Source organism: Melospiza georgiana, chromosome 16 (assembly GCF_028018845.1).
Source record: "Melospiza georgiana isolate bMelGeo1 chromosome 16, bMelGeo1.pri, whole genome shotgun sequence".
In the NCBI taxonomy this organism is placed as follows: Eukaryota; Metazoa; Chordata; class Aves; order Passeriformes; family Passerellidae; genus Melospiza; species Melospiza georgiana.
In genome coordinates this window covers 995590-1014111 of record NC_080445.1, presented here as the reverse complement: position 1 = coordinate 1014111, position 18522 = coordinate 995590, and the positions used below count along the sequence as shown (strand labels likewise).

Below are 18522 nucleotides of genomic sequence, written 5' to 3'. Positions count from 1 at the left end.
AGTGCTCCCACTGAGGTCCTTAAGGCAAAACCAAGCTGAGCAGCCAGTGACTCCAAGCTACACAGCGCAGGGGATCACTGTGACCTTCAGGACCCAGTGGAAGCAACAAAACTAGAATAAAGATGCCTTAAGTTGACAAAAAACAATCTTTAATTTTATAAATGTTCACTCAACTTCTGAATCCAAACAGCTGTTTCAAAGTTCTTTCAAAATTCAACCGTTTTCAACAAAAGCACAAACCCCATTTCCACGGTTTCCTCGTGAAACAGTTGCCAGTTGCACATGAACAAAGCAGGTTAATACAAATAACTATGAAATCAGGGTAAGTACTGCTCCTACGTAGCAATGAAATGATTAAAGAGACAGAAGTTCCTCCTACAGCACGACAGTCCTTCAAGGCACTGGATGCATCCACAGTTCCACAGGTGACTGAGAACCAGCAGTCACCACCAGCACTGGGGCAGGGTTTGGTTCATGGCTTGAGGGGAGTCTGCAGCAAATCCGGGAGGGAACGTCCCTTGGGAGAGAGGGATGTCCCTTGGGAGAGAGATGTCCCTTGGAGGCAGCTCCTGGGACGGGCTAAGAACTACAAAGAACCTCTAACGGTGCCGTGAGAAGGATTATTTCCCTAATACAGACATGCACTTTAAATAACTAACATTCTGCTTCTTATTCTTTTGGAATTTCTGCTCATACCACCTGTATCAGCACTGACCACGCTTCCTAGGCGAGCTCCTGCAGGAATTCATTCCTTCCATCCAAGAGTTTGAAAACCGTTGTCCAGACCCAGATCATTAAACTTCTTCTGAGGGCGAAACCCGGCCAAAGGCTGGGCTCCATTTGCTGAGAGGTCTCCTCCGAGCAGGGCCAGCCCGGAGCCGAGTGCCAGAGGCCCCGTGCCAGCTGTGCCCAGCTGTGCCCGCTGCCAGAAGAAGCCTTTCCCTGGTAGGTCTGGGGTTCCCAGGAGCTGGAAGGCGGCGCCGCGGCGCGGTCACAGCGCCGTGCTCTCCGTGTCATTGTCAATGTCCAGCAGCAGGTGGGTGTGCAGCTCTCTGCCCAGCTCTGCAGGAGGCTCGGGAGGAGGGTTTGCGAGTGGCTCTGGAATACTGCAATTAGAGTCTGCACAAAAAGGGAACAGCAAGTTTAGCCTGGGCCAGCTCACTGGGTCGGGGCTTCCTGGGCATCTCCTTGGGCAGAGAAGGGAAAGCAAAGATCAATGAGGGCTCTGGGGACAGAGCTGGCCCCTTGGGCACACAGGGCTGGGCCCAGCTGAACAGCTCAGACTGCTCCTCCCACACACCCTGGGCACAGGAACGCAAACCCCCTTCTTCCTGTAGGAGGGAGGAGACCGAGCTGATTTAGGATCAGACTCCCCAATGCCCCTGGAGAGCTACTCTGGACTTTCATGTCAAAACACCCAGCAAAATAATCTGGCACCTAAATAACCCACCAGGGAACACCACCTGTGACTCTGGAAAGCAACAGGAACAAGGATGGTGTCAGAAGGAGGCAGAAGTTATTTAAACCAAGTGCAGATCAAACCTGTCTCCTGTGTGAACAGGGAGCCATGGTCTTTGCCTCTTCTGAAGAAAGGAGGATTTTATTCAAGATGTCAAAAAAGGACCACAAAACGCTGCATTTCTGGTGACTGACTGCCCTGGCAGCTTGAATTACCAGACCAGAAAAATCCCCAGCAGCTCAAAAAAGGGTAACTGAAAATCTTGTCAGGATTTTGGAAAGCTGATTTATAACGTGCCATGACATCCCTTACTGCAGTCCAGCAGCTGCTCCACATGGGAAGTAATTTAGATCACTTAGATCAACAAAAAATCCAAATAAATGCCTTATTTTCAAGCACAGGAGGTGCAGACAGGCATCCTAGAGAGACTGGGACTCATAACTCTACATGAAACCCTGAAGTTAACCCAGCAGTTACTGCAGAACAGCTCAAGCTGAAGGTTTCTGAGCTAAATGAACGACCCGGAGAAGGGGAAGCAGCCCCTGAGTGCAGCCTGCCCTGCTCGTGAGCCCCCCAGGCTGCAGGGATTTGGGATCCTGCACAGAGCAGCTGCAGTCCCACCCTGCTCTGGCACCGAGCAGGAGCTGCAGCCACGGAACCCCAGGAGGGTCTGGGCTGGAAGGGTCCCTAAATCCCATCCCACCCCACCCTCTGCAGGGGCAGGGACACTGCCAGCAGCCTGGGGCAGCACTCTGCAGGCTGTGGCACGGGAGGAGCACCGGTGGCACAGGACAGGGAGTGACATGGGCACGGCAGGAGCCTCTGCACGGACACAGCAGCTCTGGGTGTGTGCACAGACACAGCACAGGGGACAGTGGCCAGAGACACCAGGAGCTGCACATTCTGCTCTCCAGGGCTTAGTGGGTTAATGCAGCAGGGGCAGCCCTGTCTGGCCATGCCAGGGACACACACAGCAGGGCACTGGGGGTTAGTAGTTAGCACACACATCATTAGCAATTAGCAATTAGCAACAGTGGCGGCCAATCAGGGGCCTTTTCCTTACCATTGCACTTGCCAATACAGTTCCTACTGAATGCTGGTCAAACATCTGGATTATTTAATAAAACCTTTGATTAGAATATTCTAGGGCTTCTTGCTCGAACACCATAAATAGAATTTGAGGCACTACTAAAGCCCAGCACATGGGCAAAGGAGTTAACAGTGTCCTGAGGACAGCTCAGGATTCCTGTTCAGGGATCATTAGGAGCTTTGCAGGCACCTTAATTTTGTTCCCTCATTCCACTTGTTAAGGTTCAAATTAAAACCAGCAGCTGCACATTGTGAATTAGTGAGTCTGTAAGTGCTTGTATGTGCAGGTGTGAATATTAGAGCAGACACTCTTATGTGACGGGTGGTGGTGTTAATTCAGATTATTAATCCTTTAAAACACATTGATCTGGAGAAGGTGGATGCTTTAGCATGGGGTGTACTGGTGGAGGTGAGCCTGAGAGTCACTTCAATGCTCCCCAGGGGCATTTTAGCTGAACAGCATGGATCTTCCAGGTCCCTGCACCAGTTCTGGAGAGAATCCCCCCTCAGCAGCTTTCCCTTCCCAGTTTTCCTGCCTGGCAGCTCCCGGGCTGTGTTTACAGCACACACCTGGGCTGATCTGCTCTGCTTTGCAGCCCCCTCTGGCAGGTGCTTCCCGTGCCCAAGTCTAATGAAGCAGCCCCAGCTGGAAGTTAATTACAAGATAAGGATTTCTCCCATTACTGGGGTAAAACAAACCCTCCCTGTCTGCTGTCACTGAAGCAATTTCCTCAGAACCAGGAAAACCCTAAAATGAAAATAAATATGGTCAAAGTGTGAAACACTTGGAAATTTAGATTAAGTCTTTCCTTGAAGTTTGACTCATTAGCACAGCTGCTGCTGTTAACTTCTTTGTGAAGTGCTGGCAGCATTCAGAGCCCAGCCCCACTTCTGACTTCAGCTTGGGAATAAATTATCCCCACATTTTAAATATACTGACAAAGGGACAATCAGAAGTCAGTTGTTTTAAGAATCAAAGCTACTTTTTAGTTGGTTAAGCAGCTCATTTAGTGCAGGTCTCTTCATGGAACCCCATAATGGGCAGAGACATCTCCCACCATGCCAGGTTCCTCCAACCACCACCCAACCTGGCCTTGGGATCCAGGGGCAGCCTCCAGGCCACCTCTTCCTCCAATTACCAGAAACCCCAAACCTGAGTGATTTCCAGCCTGGCTTCTCAGTGTAACACTGATTTCAGTGTCCTGTCCTGCTGCACCTCAGGCAGAGCCCCCAGGGAGGCTGGCAGCCAACCTGCCATGGTGCAGCTGCTGTTCTGCCATGGGTTTAGTCACAGCAGCCTGGATTTTGCCCAGAAACCCCAAGTGGTTAAAAATAACTGCAAAGCTGAAGTGAGAGCTACATTAAAAGGTAACCACAAACCACCAAGTTGTAGGAAAGGTCAAATTTGTCTGCAGGGAGAACAAACCTGCTGGAAATGGGTCACCCACCACACCTGAGCTGGCGATAACTCTGGGGGCCTGGTGTGAAGAGTGAATTCTTTGCAGGGACCTAAGGAATAACTGAATGTCCACAGCCCTCTCAGAGCTGAGCAGCAGAGCCCTAAACCCTCCTGCAGGCAGAATGCTATGGAGGGACGAGGTACAGAGCTGGCAGAGCACAGTTCCTACACAGGGTGAGGACACAGGGCACACAGCACAGTTCCAAGCACACGTCTGAACTCAAGCTACAAACAGGAGCAGTTGAGCTGCAGGCTCTGTGAGTGAGTACAAACCTTATTCGCAGTAACCATCCCCACCTGTGAAGGCATTGGGGTACAGCTGTTAGGCAACAGAATTGATATCTGCATTCCAACACATCAGGCTAATTCTAGAGAAGCTGCAGTGTCATGGGAAAGTTCCAACCATTATTAATTATGAGTAGATTTAAAAGCATTAGTCTCCCACATCCAGTATCTCTCCCTTCAGAATTTCCCAGAATAAGCAGTGACTCAGCAGGAAAACATTCCAGAATCTGCTGGTTTTGAATGGCCTCAGCAACTACATTTAAAAAAAATAAACTTTATTAAAGTAACATAATCGCAACCAAACTGGTAACTACAAGCTTCATGAAGCTTCTGTGAGAAGACAAAAGTTTCTCTTTATTTCATGGTTGTCTTAAAACAAAGACTGCACTTAAAATGTCAGGCTCTATAAATACTGACCTAAGAAATACAGTTTAATACAACTGATTCTTCAGCTTCTGGATGTCCAACTTAAATGCACATCAGAAGGCTCTGTTCTCATAAGGTAAAACATCCTCTGCATGTTTTGCCTACTAGAACACGTGTCAGTGACCACTCATGCCCTTTCCTTATCTCAGTATGTGCTGAAATCCACCATCCTTGGCTACATCTTCTCCCTCCTCTAAATATTTGCTTTTTTGGCAACACATGTCCAAGCAGAACTGGCTGCCAAGATGCTGAGCTGGAGCTGCTGTCACAGTGTTAAGCTTCCAAACAGGAATAAAAAAAACCAACAAAAGTTCATCTCCGTTTGCCCCCAAACACTTCTGCCTGAGGAAGGACACCCTCGTGTGCAGAGCAGCTGGGTGGGCACTAACTGGAAATGAGCTAGGAGTATTTTAGCTGAGATTTGTGCTGCCCAGCTCCCCCCAGCTCCATCAGCGCTTTGGAGGGGGCACTAACAGGGAATGAGCTCTGATTTTAACTGAGATTTGTGCTTGCCCAGACCCCCCCCACTGCATCACTAACTGGGAATGAGCTGCGAGTATTTTAACTGAGATTTGTGCTTCCCCAGACCCCCCCCCACTCCATCACTAACTGGAAATGAGCTAGGAGTATTTTAACTGAGATTTGTGCTTCCCCAGATCCCCCCACTCCATCACTGACTGGGAATGAGCCGCGAGTATTTTAACTGAGATTTGTGCTTCCCCAGACCCCCCCCACTCCATCACTAACTGGAAATGAGCTAGGAGTATTTTAACTGAGATTTGTGCTTCCCCAGACCCCCCCACTGCATCACTAACTGGGAATGAGCCGCCAGTACTTTAACTGAGATTAGCGCTGCCCACTCCCCCCCGCTCCATCACCACCCGTTCCCTGCCATGCCCACACCCAGCAGCCAGCCGGGAGGATGGCGATGCACTCACCTGTGACGATCCTGGAGGCCGTCGGGGTGGGGTTGGCAGCGCTGCCATCGGCGGGCGGCTGCGGAGGGGGCGGCACGCTGGGTCTGTTGCGGGGCTTGGGCACGGGCCGGGGCCGGGGCAGGGTGCCGCCCTGGGGCGGGCACGGCGCCGGGCAGGGCTCGGGGGGCACGGCAGGGGCGCTGCCCGCGTGCTTGCCCAGCGGGGGCGTGTCGGGAGGGGTGGGGGTCTGCGGCGGGGGCACGGCCGGGGAGCAGGGGGGCACATCGGGGCCCTGCTCGCCGGGAGATGCTTGGCTGCTGCTGCTGCTGCTGCTGCCGCCCTTGGGCTGCAGGGGAGGAGTGGCCGAGGCTGGGGGCTGCGGGGGTGGGTGGCTGGGGGCCTGCAGAGGGGACAGGCTGCTGGAGTACCTGCGAGGGGCAGAAACCTGGCAGGGAGAGGGGCTCTGGGCTGCTCCTGGGGCTGCGTGCTGGGCAGGAGGAGAGGAGCTCCTGCCCGGGGGTTTGGGAGACACAGAAGGAGGCTGAGCAGCTGGGGAAGAGCTTTGGCTGCCTGGCTGCCCCGGGGGGGGGTTGGCTGGCTTGGGGGGGGCTGGTGCTGGCTTCTTCATAGCTGTGGAGAGAAGAGGGGACGTGTCAGCATCAGGGACCGGGCAGTGACAGGACATGGGGAATGGCTTCCCACTGCCAGGAGCTGGGGTTAGATGGGATATTGGGCAGCAATTGCTCCCTGTGATGGTGCTGAGGCAGGTGCAGGGTGCCCAGAGCAGCTGTGGCTGCCCCTGGATCCCTGGCACTGCCCAAGGCCAGGCTGCACAGGGCTTGGAGCAGCCTGGCACAGTGGAAGGTGTCCCTGCCCACGGCAGAGGACAGAACAAGAGGAGTTTTAAGGTCCCTTCCAACCCAAAGCATTCTTCGATTCCAAACCAAGCTCTCAAAGAGAACAATCAGCAGCACAAAAAACCCCAGCTGTGTTATCAAAATGAAGTGTTGCATTATCAAATACAAGCATTTACTGATCAATAGCTTTTGAGAGTTTGTTAAACAGCACTGGTGACACTGTCACCATTCAGAGAGTCCAAAAGTCACAGCTGCTTTACAGCCAGGCCCTGGGGACAGGCCAACAGAATAAAGTGCTGCCTGTGCAAGGGCAGAGATGCTGATAAAGTGATTTCAGCAGCATTCCTGCAGCACCTCAAGGCTTGGAACACATTGCCTGGAAAGCAGTGAGCACCCACCTCTCCTGAGGGCGTGGGGACTGGGCCCAGCAGCGTTCTGGGGCTGGCTGACACCGAGCTGGGAGCTGCTGGGCGCTGCCTGGCCCGGGGCTGGGGCTGGGGCTGGGGCTGCCTGCCCGTTCCTCACCGGGGGAGGAGTGGCTGCACTCGTGCTCTCCTTGCCTTTGGGGGTGCTGCAAAGGAAAGAGCCCACGTCAGAGACGGTGTAACCTCGATGCCTTGTGTGGCTTGGCTGCAGCTGCTCCCTCACAAACCGTGCTGTGGATCAGACAGAGGAAACAATTCTCATGGAAAGAACTGCCAAGCCCTGGCACAGGTGCCCAGGGAAGGGGTGGAGTCACAGCCCCTGAAGGGTTAAAAACATGTGGATGTGGCACTTGGTGGCTCAGTGGTGGATGCTGAGGCAGTGCTGGCTGATGGGGATGATGGAGGATGAGCCAGTTGGGGTGGGTCTGGGCAGGGCCCCTCCTGTGGCTGTGCACCTGCAGGCTTCTCTCACTGCTTTGTATTTAGAGCCACCTGCAGCAATTTAGCCCTCCAAAGGCCTGCCTTTATTCACTTCCACTGGCACTGTGCAGTTTCTCCAGCTGCTGTTAGCAAACTGTGAGTACTTGCACAGAGCCTGTGCAGATTTCAAGTGCAACTTTCACACATGACCCCTGAGGTTTCATTTCAGCTGCCTCTGCCACAAAAACCATCTGTGGAGGAAATAGTGGTGTGCAGGGGATTTCCAAACGAGCAGGTTTTGTGAATATGTCACCTGAGAACCACCTCTGTGCACAAGAACCAGCGCTGCATCCAAGCCCACGGTGGGGCTGCACCCCGAGGCTGACATTTGGAGGCTTCACACGTGGTTTGTCACAGCTCTCAGAGCACTGGGGAGCTGACAGCAAAGTGCTGCTTCCACCCCTCACAGGAGGAACTCGGGCTGCTGCAATTAGCCCTGGAGTTCATGAGCACAGAGCTTCAAGAGAAATTAAACTGCAAAGAGCCTGTGTAGCTACTTGTCCTAAAGGAACTAATTCTGAAATATGATAAACTGACTCCCAGGTCTCCTGTAAGTAAGTCTGCTCATCACTAACACCTGCTACACACAAATAAACAAAACGAGACATAAACAGATAACAACAAACAAGAAACAACAAACAGGACCAACAGGTTTCTGGTATTGCCATTGTAAGTTTTGCTCTTTCAGCAGCAAACTGGTATCACCTCTGTGCACATCCCCAGAACATAACCTGGGAGGGTCAGTGTGGGCAGCAGAAACAGAGTGTATTTTTCATCATTATTTTTTCCCCCAAGAATTGCAGTGTGCTAGAAGATGAGCTCCAGAACAGACAGAGCTGCCTATGTTATATTAGCAGACGAACTGCAGAACACCCAGAACCATGGATGCTACTGTGTAAGACCAATTTGGTGTGTAAAACCAATTCCGTGTGTTATTTCAGAAGCCCAATTGTGGAGCCATACTGGTGGCAGGAGAGCACCTGCAGGGCACATCCCAGGGGCACAGGTGGCACCAGGGCAGTGCTGCCCACACCTGCAGGGCACATCCCAGGGGCACAGGTGATACCAGGTTGCTGCCAGAGCCGCTGCCAAGCTGCTGCCAGTGAAGCCGTGCCTCTTACCTGGCATCCTCAGTGCCTGGAGCCGGGGGCTGCTCTGCTGGGGCAGCAGAGGGAGCGGGGCCAGCCCCGGGGCCGGGCTCAGCCCCCGCGGGCGGGCAGGGCTCAGCCCCCGAGGGCTCGCAGGGCGGCAGGGGCGGCTGGAAGGCGGGCGAGGTGAGCTTTCTGCCCACCGTGCCGCACCGCCGCGGGGTCACTGACAGCTCCAGCACCTTCACACCAAAGCTACAGAGAGAACAGAGAGTGAACACGGCAGGCGGCCACCCCGGGGCTGCTGCAGCCCGACTCGGGGCGTCCCACCCCCAGACAAACCCCACATGCAAAGCAGCGACGAGGAACAGCTGGCAGCACAACACCACGATGTTTGTTAGAGTCACCACTGGCTGCACCACACCATGGTGTTAGAGCCTGCACAGGCTGCACCACACCATGATGTCAGAGCCTGCACTGGCTGCACCACACCAGGATGTCAGAGCCACCACTGGCTGCACCACACCAGGATGTCAGAGCCACCACTGGCTGCACCACACCAGGATGTTTGTTAGAGCCCCCAGCGGCTGCACAACACCAGCAAGGTTAAGACATGCAACAGGATTTGGCTCATCCCCACAGAGGGATAAGAACAAACGACTCAGTGACATCTGGAGACAAACACTGATGACAATGAGGTCAGAGCACTGGGATCTCACATGTAAATACAGACGTTTCCTCACATACCACGGTTGGTAGCTCCTCACTACATGTATTCTGCCACATGAAGCTTGTTTCTATCACACCATAAGTTGCAGCAGAGATTTAAAAAAAAGCTACTGGATACAGGCTGTGATTTGGGGGCTGGAATGAGAGATCCTTACAGTCCTCTCCAACCCAAATCGTTCTATTTGTGTTTCAAGGAGAACAGTGGAGAAACAGACCCCAACTCTAACAGATTTTAGAATGCATACAGCACATTCATCCTAGAAATAATTTTATTCTTGTTGTGATAAACACTGAATCTTGAACTGACTTTCTTCTTCCTCTGTGAGTGCTGACAAATTTGCATGTGGCTGGTCACAGCTGACAGGTAACAACATTTGCATCAACAGCTAGAAACAAGCACATCACTTGAATACTCATGATGAGTGATAAGAATGAACGTTACACTACATGTTATATGGGAAACAGCACGTTTTACTGGGGGTTTTTAGCATTCTACTGCTTGCTGTGGCAATACTGTACCATATCAACTCAGAAGTCTTATCATGAAGGCACCAGGTAACACCACCTCAGCTTTTGGGCTTTGAAAGAGAAGCCATGGGATACCAGAAGTTAGAGACTAGAGAGGCTACTGCAGACACTTCTGTTTCAGTGAATCTCACACCACCCCCAGTGTGTGCAGGAGAATGGAGGCTGGGAGCAGCAATATCTGCTTGGGATTTGTCATGCATGGAGTGTAACTGGAAGGAATAACAGTACATTACCTTTGAGCCATCCTCAGGCTGCAGCAACAGGAAATAAATCACTATTGTTATCTACAGCATTTCCATGAAATTCCTCTCCTGACACCAGTGAAGGTGTCTGATTGAAGCCTCCCTGGAAGAGGGCTGTAATGGATCCCCAAGGTGAGAATTACACCTACCTTTCCTTCTTCAGCAAATCCCCTTCCATCACAGTCATGCTCAGGGGCCTCTTCCTCTCCAGGGTCCCACATTCATAGTCATTCCCAGTGTGTGACAAGTGATTGGAATTTACAGCAGGAACTGCCACAAAGGCCCCAGACACGTTGAAATCTTCATCTGAAGAGGGACAGACAGAATGCCTGCTCAGACACACGCGCACATCCCAAGGGTGCCCCACTGCACGAGCCACTGAGGCTGAGGGGAGTGTGACACTGCTGGGCTGGGGCAGAACTCACCTCCGGGGAAGAACCAGTCTGCATGCTGGATGATGGGCTCAATAACTGCCACCACGTGCACCGAGGTGGCTGCTGCCATCTCAGCCAGGGACCTGCAGGGGAGATGTGAACAACGCTTCATTCAGAGCTCCATCCAAGTGAGAAAATGAAAATCAATTCAGACTACCTAAATAACAACTTAGGCTAAGCATGACGGATCAGCTCCTCAGTACCAGAGAAAGAGCAACTGTGCTGGACTCCAGACCACTCAGAGCTTTTGAAGCACCCCTAAAACCCTCCAGCCTCAAAGGACCTCGAGGCATGGCCTGAAAGAACACCTGAAGTATTTTTTAGGTAAATAGTCTGCTGCTGTGAATTGCTAAATTCCTTGCTAAAGGATTTAAATCTATCAATTCTCCAGCTTCACCCCATTCTGCTTTGTGGCTTTCTTAAAAGAACTCACCCTTCATTCTTTGCCCACAGCAAGTTGGGGCCCAGGACTATGGCGATGTTGCTCGGTGTCATTTTGTTAACGTCACTGTTCTGGGCAAGCTTGGCCAAAAATTTGATTAAATACCTTCAAAAAGGAAAGAAATCATTAAAGAGCAGGAACCAGGAGCGTTTCTTGTTGAAAACACGTAAATAAAAATTGAAGAGCTTGTACAGAGAGCTCCCAACAAGACGGAAATGAGATGAGCAGCCCTCTCGCTTGGCAGCTGCCCAAAGCTTCTGCTCCTGACTCATAAAAGTTGAACTGGGTAGCAAAGAAAGCAGCTCCCATCTTAGCAAAACAGAACCACAGAAATGTTACACTTCCAGAGAAAAACCCTTCATTTCAGCTAGTTTCATGTCCTGTGATGGAAATTCCATGCTTCTAGGAACCACCAGAGCTGGTTTTGTTCCGGTTCATTTCCAAAACACAAAACCAAAAGGAAAAATGAGATGTTTAAGACAGATCCAGGTGATTTCTAAGACTACAGCAAAGAGCAGAGCATGAGCCATAAGCAGAAAGGCTCTGTGCATCACTATTTCCTGAAGGCCAACAGGGAATCAATCTGAGGACACCACCTGTGCATGGCCACTGCTGCATGAAACAAGAGGTATTTTATAAATCTCACTGAATTTGGCCAGAACAGCACACCTGGATCAGAGTTTAGTTTAATTGGCTTTGGGGTGCCAAGCAGCTGAGCTAAGAGATGCTCTCACCTACCTGAAGTTAACTCGGTAATGCTCAGGTAATCTGTTACAAATCCTCCACAGCTCCTGCAGCTTCTTATCCTGGTCCTGAATACTGAAAGGACAAAAAATGCCATGGCATCTTACTTTCAGGGCAGGAATTGGTTCCCGCAGTGACAAAGAGATGATGGTATCAACTTCCATTTATATCAAAGAAATGTTTGTACTCAGCAACCTGCTTGTCAGATCCCTGAGTTATCTCTACCTGCAACAAAACTGCTTGAGCATCAATACTGTGCAGCCAGCAGCCTGAAGCAGCCCTAATAGCTAAAAAAGGTACGTATTTCACCACATTTTGTGCAATTTTTATTAAGCCATTTATTATTTAAAATAATTTGTTACACAAAATACCCGTTAGTGAAATAATAAGTAACTGTGTGAGCTTGGCTGTTTCTTCTGAATTCATCTATGAAGAATCAAATTTAACAGAGATATGCAGCATGACTTCCTCCACAGCTATTTCTAGCATGCTTACTTGGCAGCTTGTGTCCACTCCTCGTACAGGCTGTAGGTCATGAGAGGCTCTGGCAGCTCCCTCAGATAGGATTTCAAGGCACCTGCAAAGCAGACAGGGACAGGTTGGCTCCTCAGCCACTGATTTCACACTCCAGGGAAAATTCTGCCCTCACTTTGCAGTTTTATCTGTGCAGGGAATTCCAAGTACCAGGGAAAGTGGCCAGACCTGACACTTGCTCAGATCTCAGCACAAAGGGTCTGTCAGGAATTGGTGCAATTTGACAGAAACATGCTGTAAAACTCTGAATCATCCCTTCAGGACAAAGGACTTCTTATAAAGATGTACTGAAGGTCTACACACAGCTCTAACCCACCCTGACCAGGTTAACACTGTCATGGCAGCCGGGCCATTGTGATCACCTGAATTTTACACACCATAGTCACAAATACAGCAGCTGTGATCAGTATGGGTACCCTACACTTATCTGTGTCAAACTGTGCAGGGAACCTTCCACTGACTGTCCCTTCTCCCAGTGTAAGTGTGGAGACACCCCCTGAGCAGCAGGAACCTGTGCTGTGTCAGTTTACACCTGGATTGCACTCAGAACACCCCAATACCCCAATACCAATGCAGGGAACCTTCCACTGACTGTCCTTTCTCCCAATTTAAGTGTGGAGACACCCCCTGAGCAGCAGGAACCCGTGCTGTGTCAGTTTACACCTGGATTGCACTCAGAACACCCCAATACCTGCCACAGCGTGGGGATCTGAGTAAAACTCATCCAGCTGGGACGTGGAACAGTCCAGGGCAGCTTTCAGCTTTTTTAACTTGGAGGCTCCAGCAGCAATTCTGAACAAGCCCTGCACCAGAGAAATAAAACAGAATGATTGGTAAGCACACATTGGCACAGTTTTACAACAGAACACTCCAGCTCTGGTGCCCTCCCTGACAACTGTGACCCAGCTGGCCCCTCATGTGCCCTGTCACTGCCACCTGACCATGGTTCAGCTCTGTCCCACCCTTGGCCCACCCTAATTTCACTGTAGATGCATCCACTTCCAAAATACTTCACACGGTGCTGAGGTTATCCTGTCGCAAAACATTTACCAACTCCTAAATGAAGAAATTAGTTAAGGAACCAATTAACAAACAGGCCCCAGTTTATGAGCTTCACTGGGGCCTCTTTCCCCTGTTCCTGGGCTGTGACCTGGCATCACCCAGCTCCTCTCTCGCCCCTGTGACCCGGCCTGGCATCACCCACCTCCTCTCTCATGCCAGTCTCCAGCAGCATCATGACACAGGCTTCGATGGGCACCGCGATCTCCCGCCCGCTGCGCTTCAGGTGCTCTTCCAGGGGGGTTCCAAAGGCTGGCTTTTCAGTCCATTTGTCTAATTTGGAGAGTAGCAAAACACTGAGCAGGATATCTACCAAAGCCTTGAACCACAGCCCGGGCAAGAAGAGAGGAAAGCCTCTAGTACAGCACAGAAATGTTCAGGCTACAGCAGGAGTTTTACAGCCCTTGATTGGTAAAGTCCCTTGGATCATGAGCAAAGAGAAAATGAGCTGCTGGTGGTCAAGAAAAAAATACTTCTGCATCTTTCTGGATGGAATATCACATACAAACTCTGTGTGTAACTGGAATTACAAATAACAAACCTCAGCAAGTGCCAGCACAAGGCTGCATGTTCCAGTAACACTGATTTGGCTCTGCAAGAATCTGTGAGGAAAATTTTGTCCAGACTGCATGACCTGGGCTGATTTTGGTTTTAACTGTATTTAAAGTGAATAAAAACTGAGCTGTTTTATTCCTTAAATTTGATCCCTTAAATCAGCAAATTACAATGGATGTTAACAGCCCCAGTGTATCACATCAGAACTACCATGGTAACAGCCCAGAACCATAACATTCAAATTTTCAATTTAATTCTTCAACTCTAGTTTAACTCCAATTTACACAAATTTCTCCAAATTGAATGTGAATTTGTTCTTTCCTGTAATTTATGTTCTGACCCATTTCTGCTACTTTAACTGAAAAAATGCAGATGTAAAAGGTTATTGTTAGTACAGATGTGTTATTTCTTTTATGTGGAAAAGAGGCCAAGAAGGACAAAAACTTCAGAGGACTTCAAAGAGTGCTCTGAAGGCAATGTGTTTCTGCAAAGGATTTAATTCACCCCTTTTCTTTACAAAACCACATCAATCACCTCCCTTGTCCTGTTTTAGTCCCTCTCATTTGTTAACACGCCATGAGATGCTCAAGGCATTTCCCAACCTCTGCAAATTACAGCAAACATTAGGAAAGGAAAGCTCAGCACTTGTTCAGAGTGCCAGCTCCATCCCTGGCAGTGCCCAGGCCAGGCTGGGCAGGGCTGGGAGCACCTGGGACAGTGGAAGGTGTCCCTGCCATGCAGGGGTGGCACTGGGTGGGTTTAGGGTCCCTTGAACCCAAACCTTTACGGGATTCTGACACCAGGAACACAAGGTGAGAAATTCCCTGCACTCAGCACTTGGCCACCATGGCTCCTTCTAGGGAGGCCAGACCTGAAGCCTTTGCTGCTCAGCTGCCCTGCCCCAAATTCCACGCAAAATAACAAATTTCAAGCAGCCATATCCACAAAGAACCTTCTGCACAGCCTGCTGAGCCCTGCTGCTGTAGCAGCACCACCTCCTCTCCCACAGAGTGCAGATATCCCACACCATTTCCACAATGTTCCCACTGATTTATGTCTTGAATTGGCTCATCTTTAACAACCTGCATCAGCTGAAGGTACCTGAGCCTGCCTCAGCCCAGACTGTATTTCCCTCAGACTCTGTTCACCTATTGCTCCAAAGATTCAGGGACAGCACAGCCAACATTTTGGGGAGTAGTTTCCAAAACACACAGTGCATCCTCATCCCAAAGAAAGTCCCCTGGCAGTGGAAGCTTGGCAGCAGTCCCAGTTCTTCTTGGGGAAGAAATGAAGCTGTACAATTCATTTTTAAACAGCTGATAATCAGCACAAGAACTTAAACTCTCAATTTCCCTGCATGCAGTGCACATTGGGAAATAGGATTCCCCAAAACGAGGGGGAAAAAATCCAGCTCCTTAAAATCCATGGAGTTTTCCTGATAATCACCTGTAATCACTCAAGAACCAAATCACAGTGACACTTCCATTGGCCTGGAGAGCCAGCTGTGACTCAGCAAAAGGGCACAAGGAAAACAGGTAAGCAAACAGAAAAATCCTTCCTTTACCCTCCTGGGTACCAGGGAGATCCTTAATTAATATTGATTAGTGTGTTAAACATGGCTGGAGAACTCTGGAGAACAGGAAGATGGAATTATGCTCGGGAATGTAAAATTGTTAAGCAGCTCAAAATGGCCTCATTAAATCAGTGTGCATGCAAGAGAATCGAGACAGAGGAGGAGAATATTGTGCATAGGTGGCATAGGCAAGGAGAAGCATCAGCCAGAGCACAGGTTACTTTACCTTGATGGGCTTGAATTTCGGGGAGGACCTTTTCTATGACTGCTAATGCTTTTCTATGGTAATCTGCTTGTGCTTCTAATAACTGAGAACAGAAGCCACATTTTAAAAACAAAAAGAGCATTAGCTTCTGATGAGCACATAAGACAAGACTAAAGGTTTAGCACACAAATGGCACCTGTGAGAGCCCAGTGTGTGTGGCCAGCTGTGCAGGAGCAGAGCCCAGGGGCAGCACTCACCGTGACAAAGCAGCGGGCATACTCCCCCTCCTTGGACACAAAGCTGTACATGTCTGCAGCCAGCTGATCCTGGGGAGACACGGGCAACAGGACAGCACCTTTACTCATCTCAAATCTGACAGACTCATTCGCTGTTTATTTTGCCTGCAGGAAGTTTGAACTGAGGAGCTGTGATGCACCCGCTCTGATCCAAGTGCTCTTCAAGCTTCAATCACTTCTTCAAATTGATTTCAGAATCTTAACTCTGGTTTATGCAGCAAAGCAGTTTGCCCCTTCAGTCAAGGACACATTGCCATTCAGTCCTGTATTTACAGCACTCAAGACAAGTACTAATAAAAATGGTTTCAGTTCTCAGTACTCAATGGAGCATTTGCTGCTGAGAAGTGAAAATGAATGTGAGCTGCTCAGGGGTGTCACAGGTCCTGGGGTGACCCAGCTTCAGTTTCCTCCAGGTGCCTCCTACTGGAGCACCCAGGCACCCTGAGCATTCATTCATGGCCAGGACACAGCTGGCTCAGACTGAAACTGAAAATAATGTCCAACACCCAGCTTAGAAACAGCCTGGATGGAGTTCTGCAGCAATCCAGAGATCAGCTGGCATCAAAATGTCCAATACCCAACCTAGAAACAGCCTGGATGGAGTTCCTCATTGAACTGCAGCAATCCAGAGATCAGCTGGCATGAAAATGCCCAATACCCAACCTAGAAACAGCCTGGATGGAGTTCCTCATTGAACTGCAGCAATCCAGAGATCAGCTGGCATGAAATGCCCCCAGGACAGGCACTGCCACAGCCACATGATTTGCAGTTGCACAAGTGGGCAGTTCCATGGCAGCTGGGGAAGGGACACTCATCCTGTCCTTACCTTGCACTGCTCTACTTTATTCCCAGCTTCATCCATCTCTTCCTTAAGAGATTCTATTTTTGAGGGATGCACTTGGAAATTTGTTCCTGAAGTTTTGTGGGCTTGGTTGTATCTGGGGAAGAAAAATTTCAGTCTGTGAGAATCAATATTCAACACAAATCTGCATTTGTGGCTCCCTTGGAACTGGTTTCTCTCTACAGGAACAATCCCCACAGTTCCAGAGGTTTTCCAACAGAACCAAAGGTTCCAAACACAGCAGTCATGACATGCTGACATAACCCACCAGCAGCTATAAAAACCATCAGGGTCCTGTGTCTGCCCCATAACATGGGTGTGGAACATGCTGACAATGGCTGCCCCAGCTCTCAGGGAGGGTAAAACCATCCAGAGGCACTCATGGAAAACCCAGGAGCCTCCCAAGGAGATGGCTCCACACAGCTCCTGTTCCCTATTCAAGCTGAGAACTTCAGTGATTCCTTATTTAAGTTAAACACTTGTATGAACTGGAAACTGGATGAGCTCCCAACATTTTTCCAGTTGTATACAGGCACGTAAGGACTCTGAAATCCTGATTCTGTTTGGATCTAGCAGTCAGGGATCCTCTCCTGGTGTAACTGAAATGAAAGTTTGTCCTTTTTCACCCATTGCCTGCTCACAGCTGCATTTCAGGAGCAAGCACCAGAGCAGAGCAGGAGCCATCAGATGCCAACAAGGAGCTCACATGGACAGAAAAGCAGCCAGGAACTAAAATGCTCTCCTACCTTCCCCTTGCAGAATCCCAGTCCAGCACCAGCTTTGCAAGCTGCTTCCTCTGCTTCTGAATGTTTGGGATCTCTGTCTGAAATGAGAATTAGGGGCTTACATTCCATTTTAAATTGTGCACTGTAACAAATCACATATTGTACGTTTCATACCCACTTTCCACCACTAACACAGGGCTCCTTAAAGCAGTTTTTTAGTGCCAGCACTGAGATAAACCACTTCTGCTCAGTTTATGCATCAGTCCAGAGCTGTCTCACCTCTGTCAGCAGGCACAGTGGGTCTATAACTTCCCTCTCAATCTGTACTTCATGCTGGGAGAGCTCCATTGCCAGTTTATTCTCTGCATCCCCACAGGTATCCAGCATTTTCCTGTAAGAATTACAGAAATCTGTCAAGGCAGTTACTGACTGAAGGAGGACTGAAGGCAGAGCAGAGCTTTGCAAAGCTTTGTGCTGCAGAAAGCAAAGCAACCCTTCAATTGCTCTGTGCTCTCTTGGAGCCATCTGGGACAGGCAAGTGCTCTTATTAAACCTCTTTCTCCTAAATTCCTGAGCCATGACAACACTTTGGAGGCTTTCAGACATCCAGGTGATTACAGCAGCCCTGAGGGCACAAAGTCAGTATTTATTTCCAAGACCATCCTTCCATCTCACAGAGAAATTGCTCGATGCAGTATTTCACTTTTTCCTAAGCCCCTTTAATGTGAAGATCTTAACACCCTAATTCCCAGCAATCCCATCCCCAGCATCTCAGGCTCCAAACCCATGACCTGACCTTCATTTTATGCTTGTTATAAAGAAAACCCCTACTCTGTGAGATTTTTATCCAGGTTTGAATCTCCTGCAGTGGCTCAGAAATATGTTCTCAGAGGTTTCTGAGGTCATTCTACACTGTCTCCATGAGAATTCCCACCAGCAAGGAGAAAACCCACTTGGCTCCAGGAATTCAGCACAGGGAGGTTCACTTGTTTCAGCCACTTTCCTGTTAATTGCAAATAACCACTTTTCCAAGATAGATAAATTTGGGCTACTTTAAACTAGGAGCCATTAATGCAAACTGACATTATTTTAGGTCATCAATTCAAACCTGCAGAATGCAGTTTAAAATA

At 49.6% G+C, this 18522-nt stretch overlaps 1 protein-coding gene across 2 annotated transcripts in view; it reads right to left on the bottom strand.

The window, feature by feature from the left end:
• Positions 1-132: 132 nt before the first annotated feature.
• The window catches only part of ARHGAP17 (Rho GTPase activating protein 17), a 41049-nt gene continuing 22659 nt past the window's right edge, over positions 133-18522 (bottom strand). The window contains exons 5-20 of one of the 2 annotated variants that reach the window (XM_058035193.1): positions 17672-17783; positions 17414-17490; positions 16653-16764; positions 15788-15856; positions 15552-15633; positions 13343-13470; positions 12830-12941; positions 12100-12181; positions 11599-11679; positions 10852-10965; positions 10410-10501; positions 10134-10290; positions 8519-8740; positions 6891-7063; positions 5657-6265; positions 133-1119 (exon numbers count right to left, since the gene is read on the bottom strand). In XM_058035193.1, the coding sequence (XP_057891176.1) occupies positions 992-1119; positions 5657-6265; positions 6891-7063; positions 8519-8740; positions 10134-10290; positions 10410-10501; positions 10852-10965; positions 11599-11679; positions 12100-12181; positions 12830-12941; positions 13343-13470; positions 15552-15633; positions 15788-15856; positions 16653-16764; positions 17414-17490; positions 17672-17783 (2350 nt within the window). In that variant the 3' untranslated portion in view covers positions 133-991. The remainder of the gene's footprint in view (positions 1120-5656; positions 6266-6890; positions 7064-8518; positions 8741-10133; positions 10291-10409; positions 10502-10851; positions 10966-11598; positions 11680-12099; positions 12182-12829; positions 12942-13342; positions 13471-15551; positions 15634-15787; positions 15857-16652; positions 16765-17413; positions 17491-17671; positions 17784-18522) is intronic. The other variant, XM_058035192.1, reaches the window with a different exon arrangement.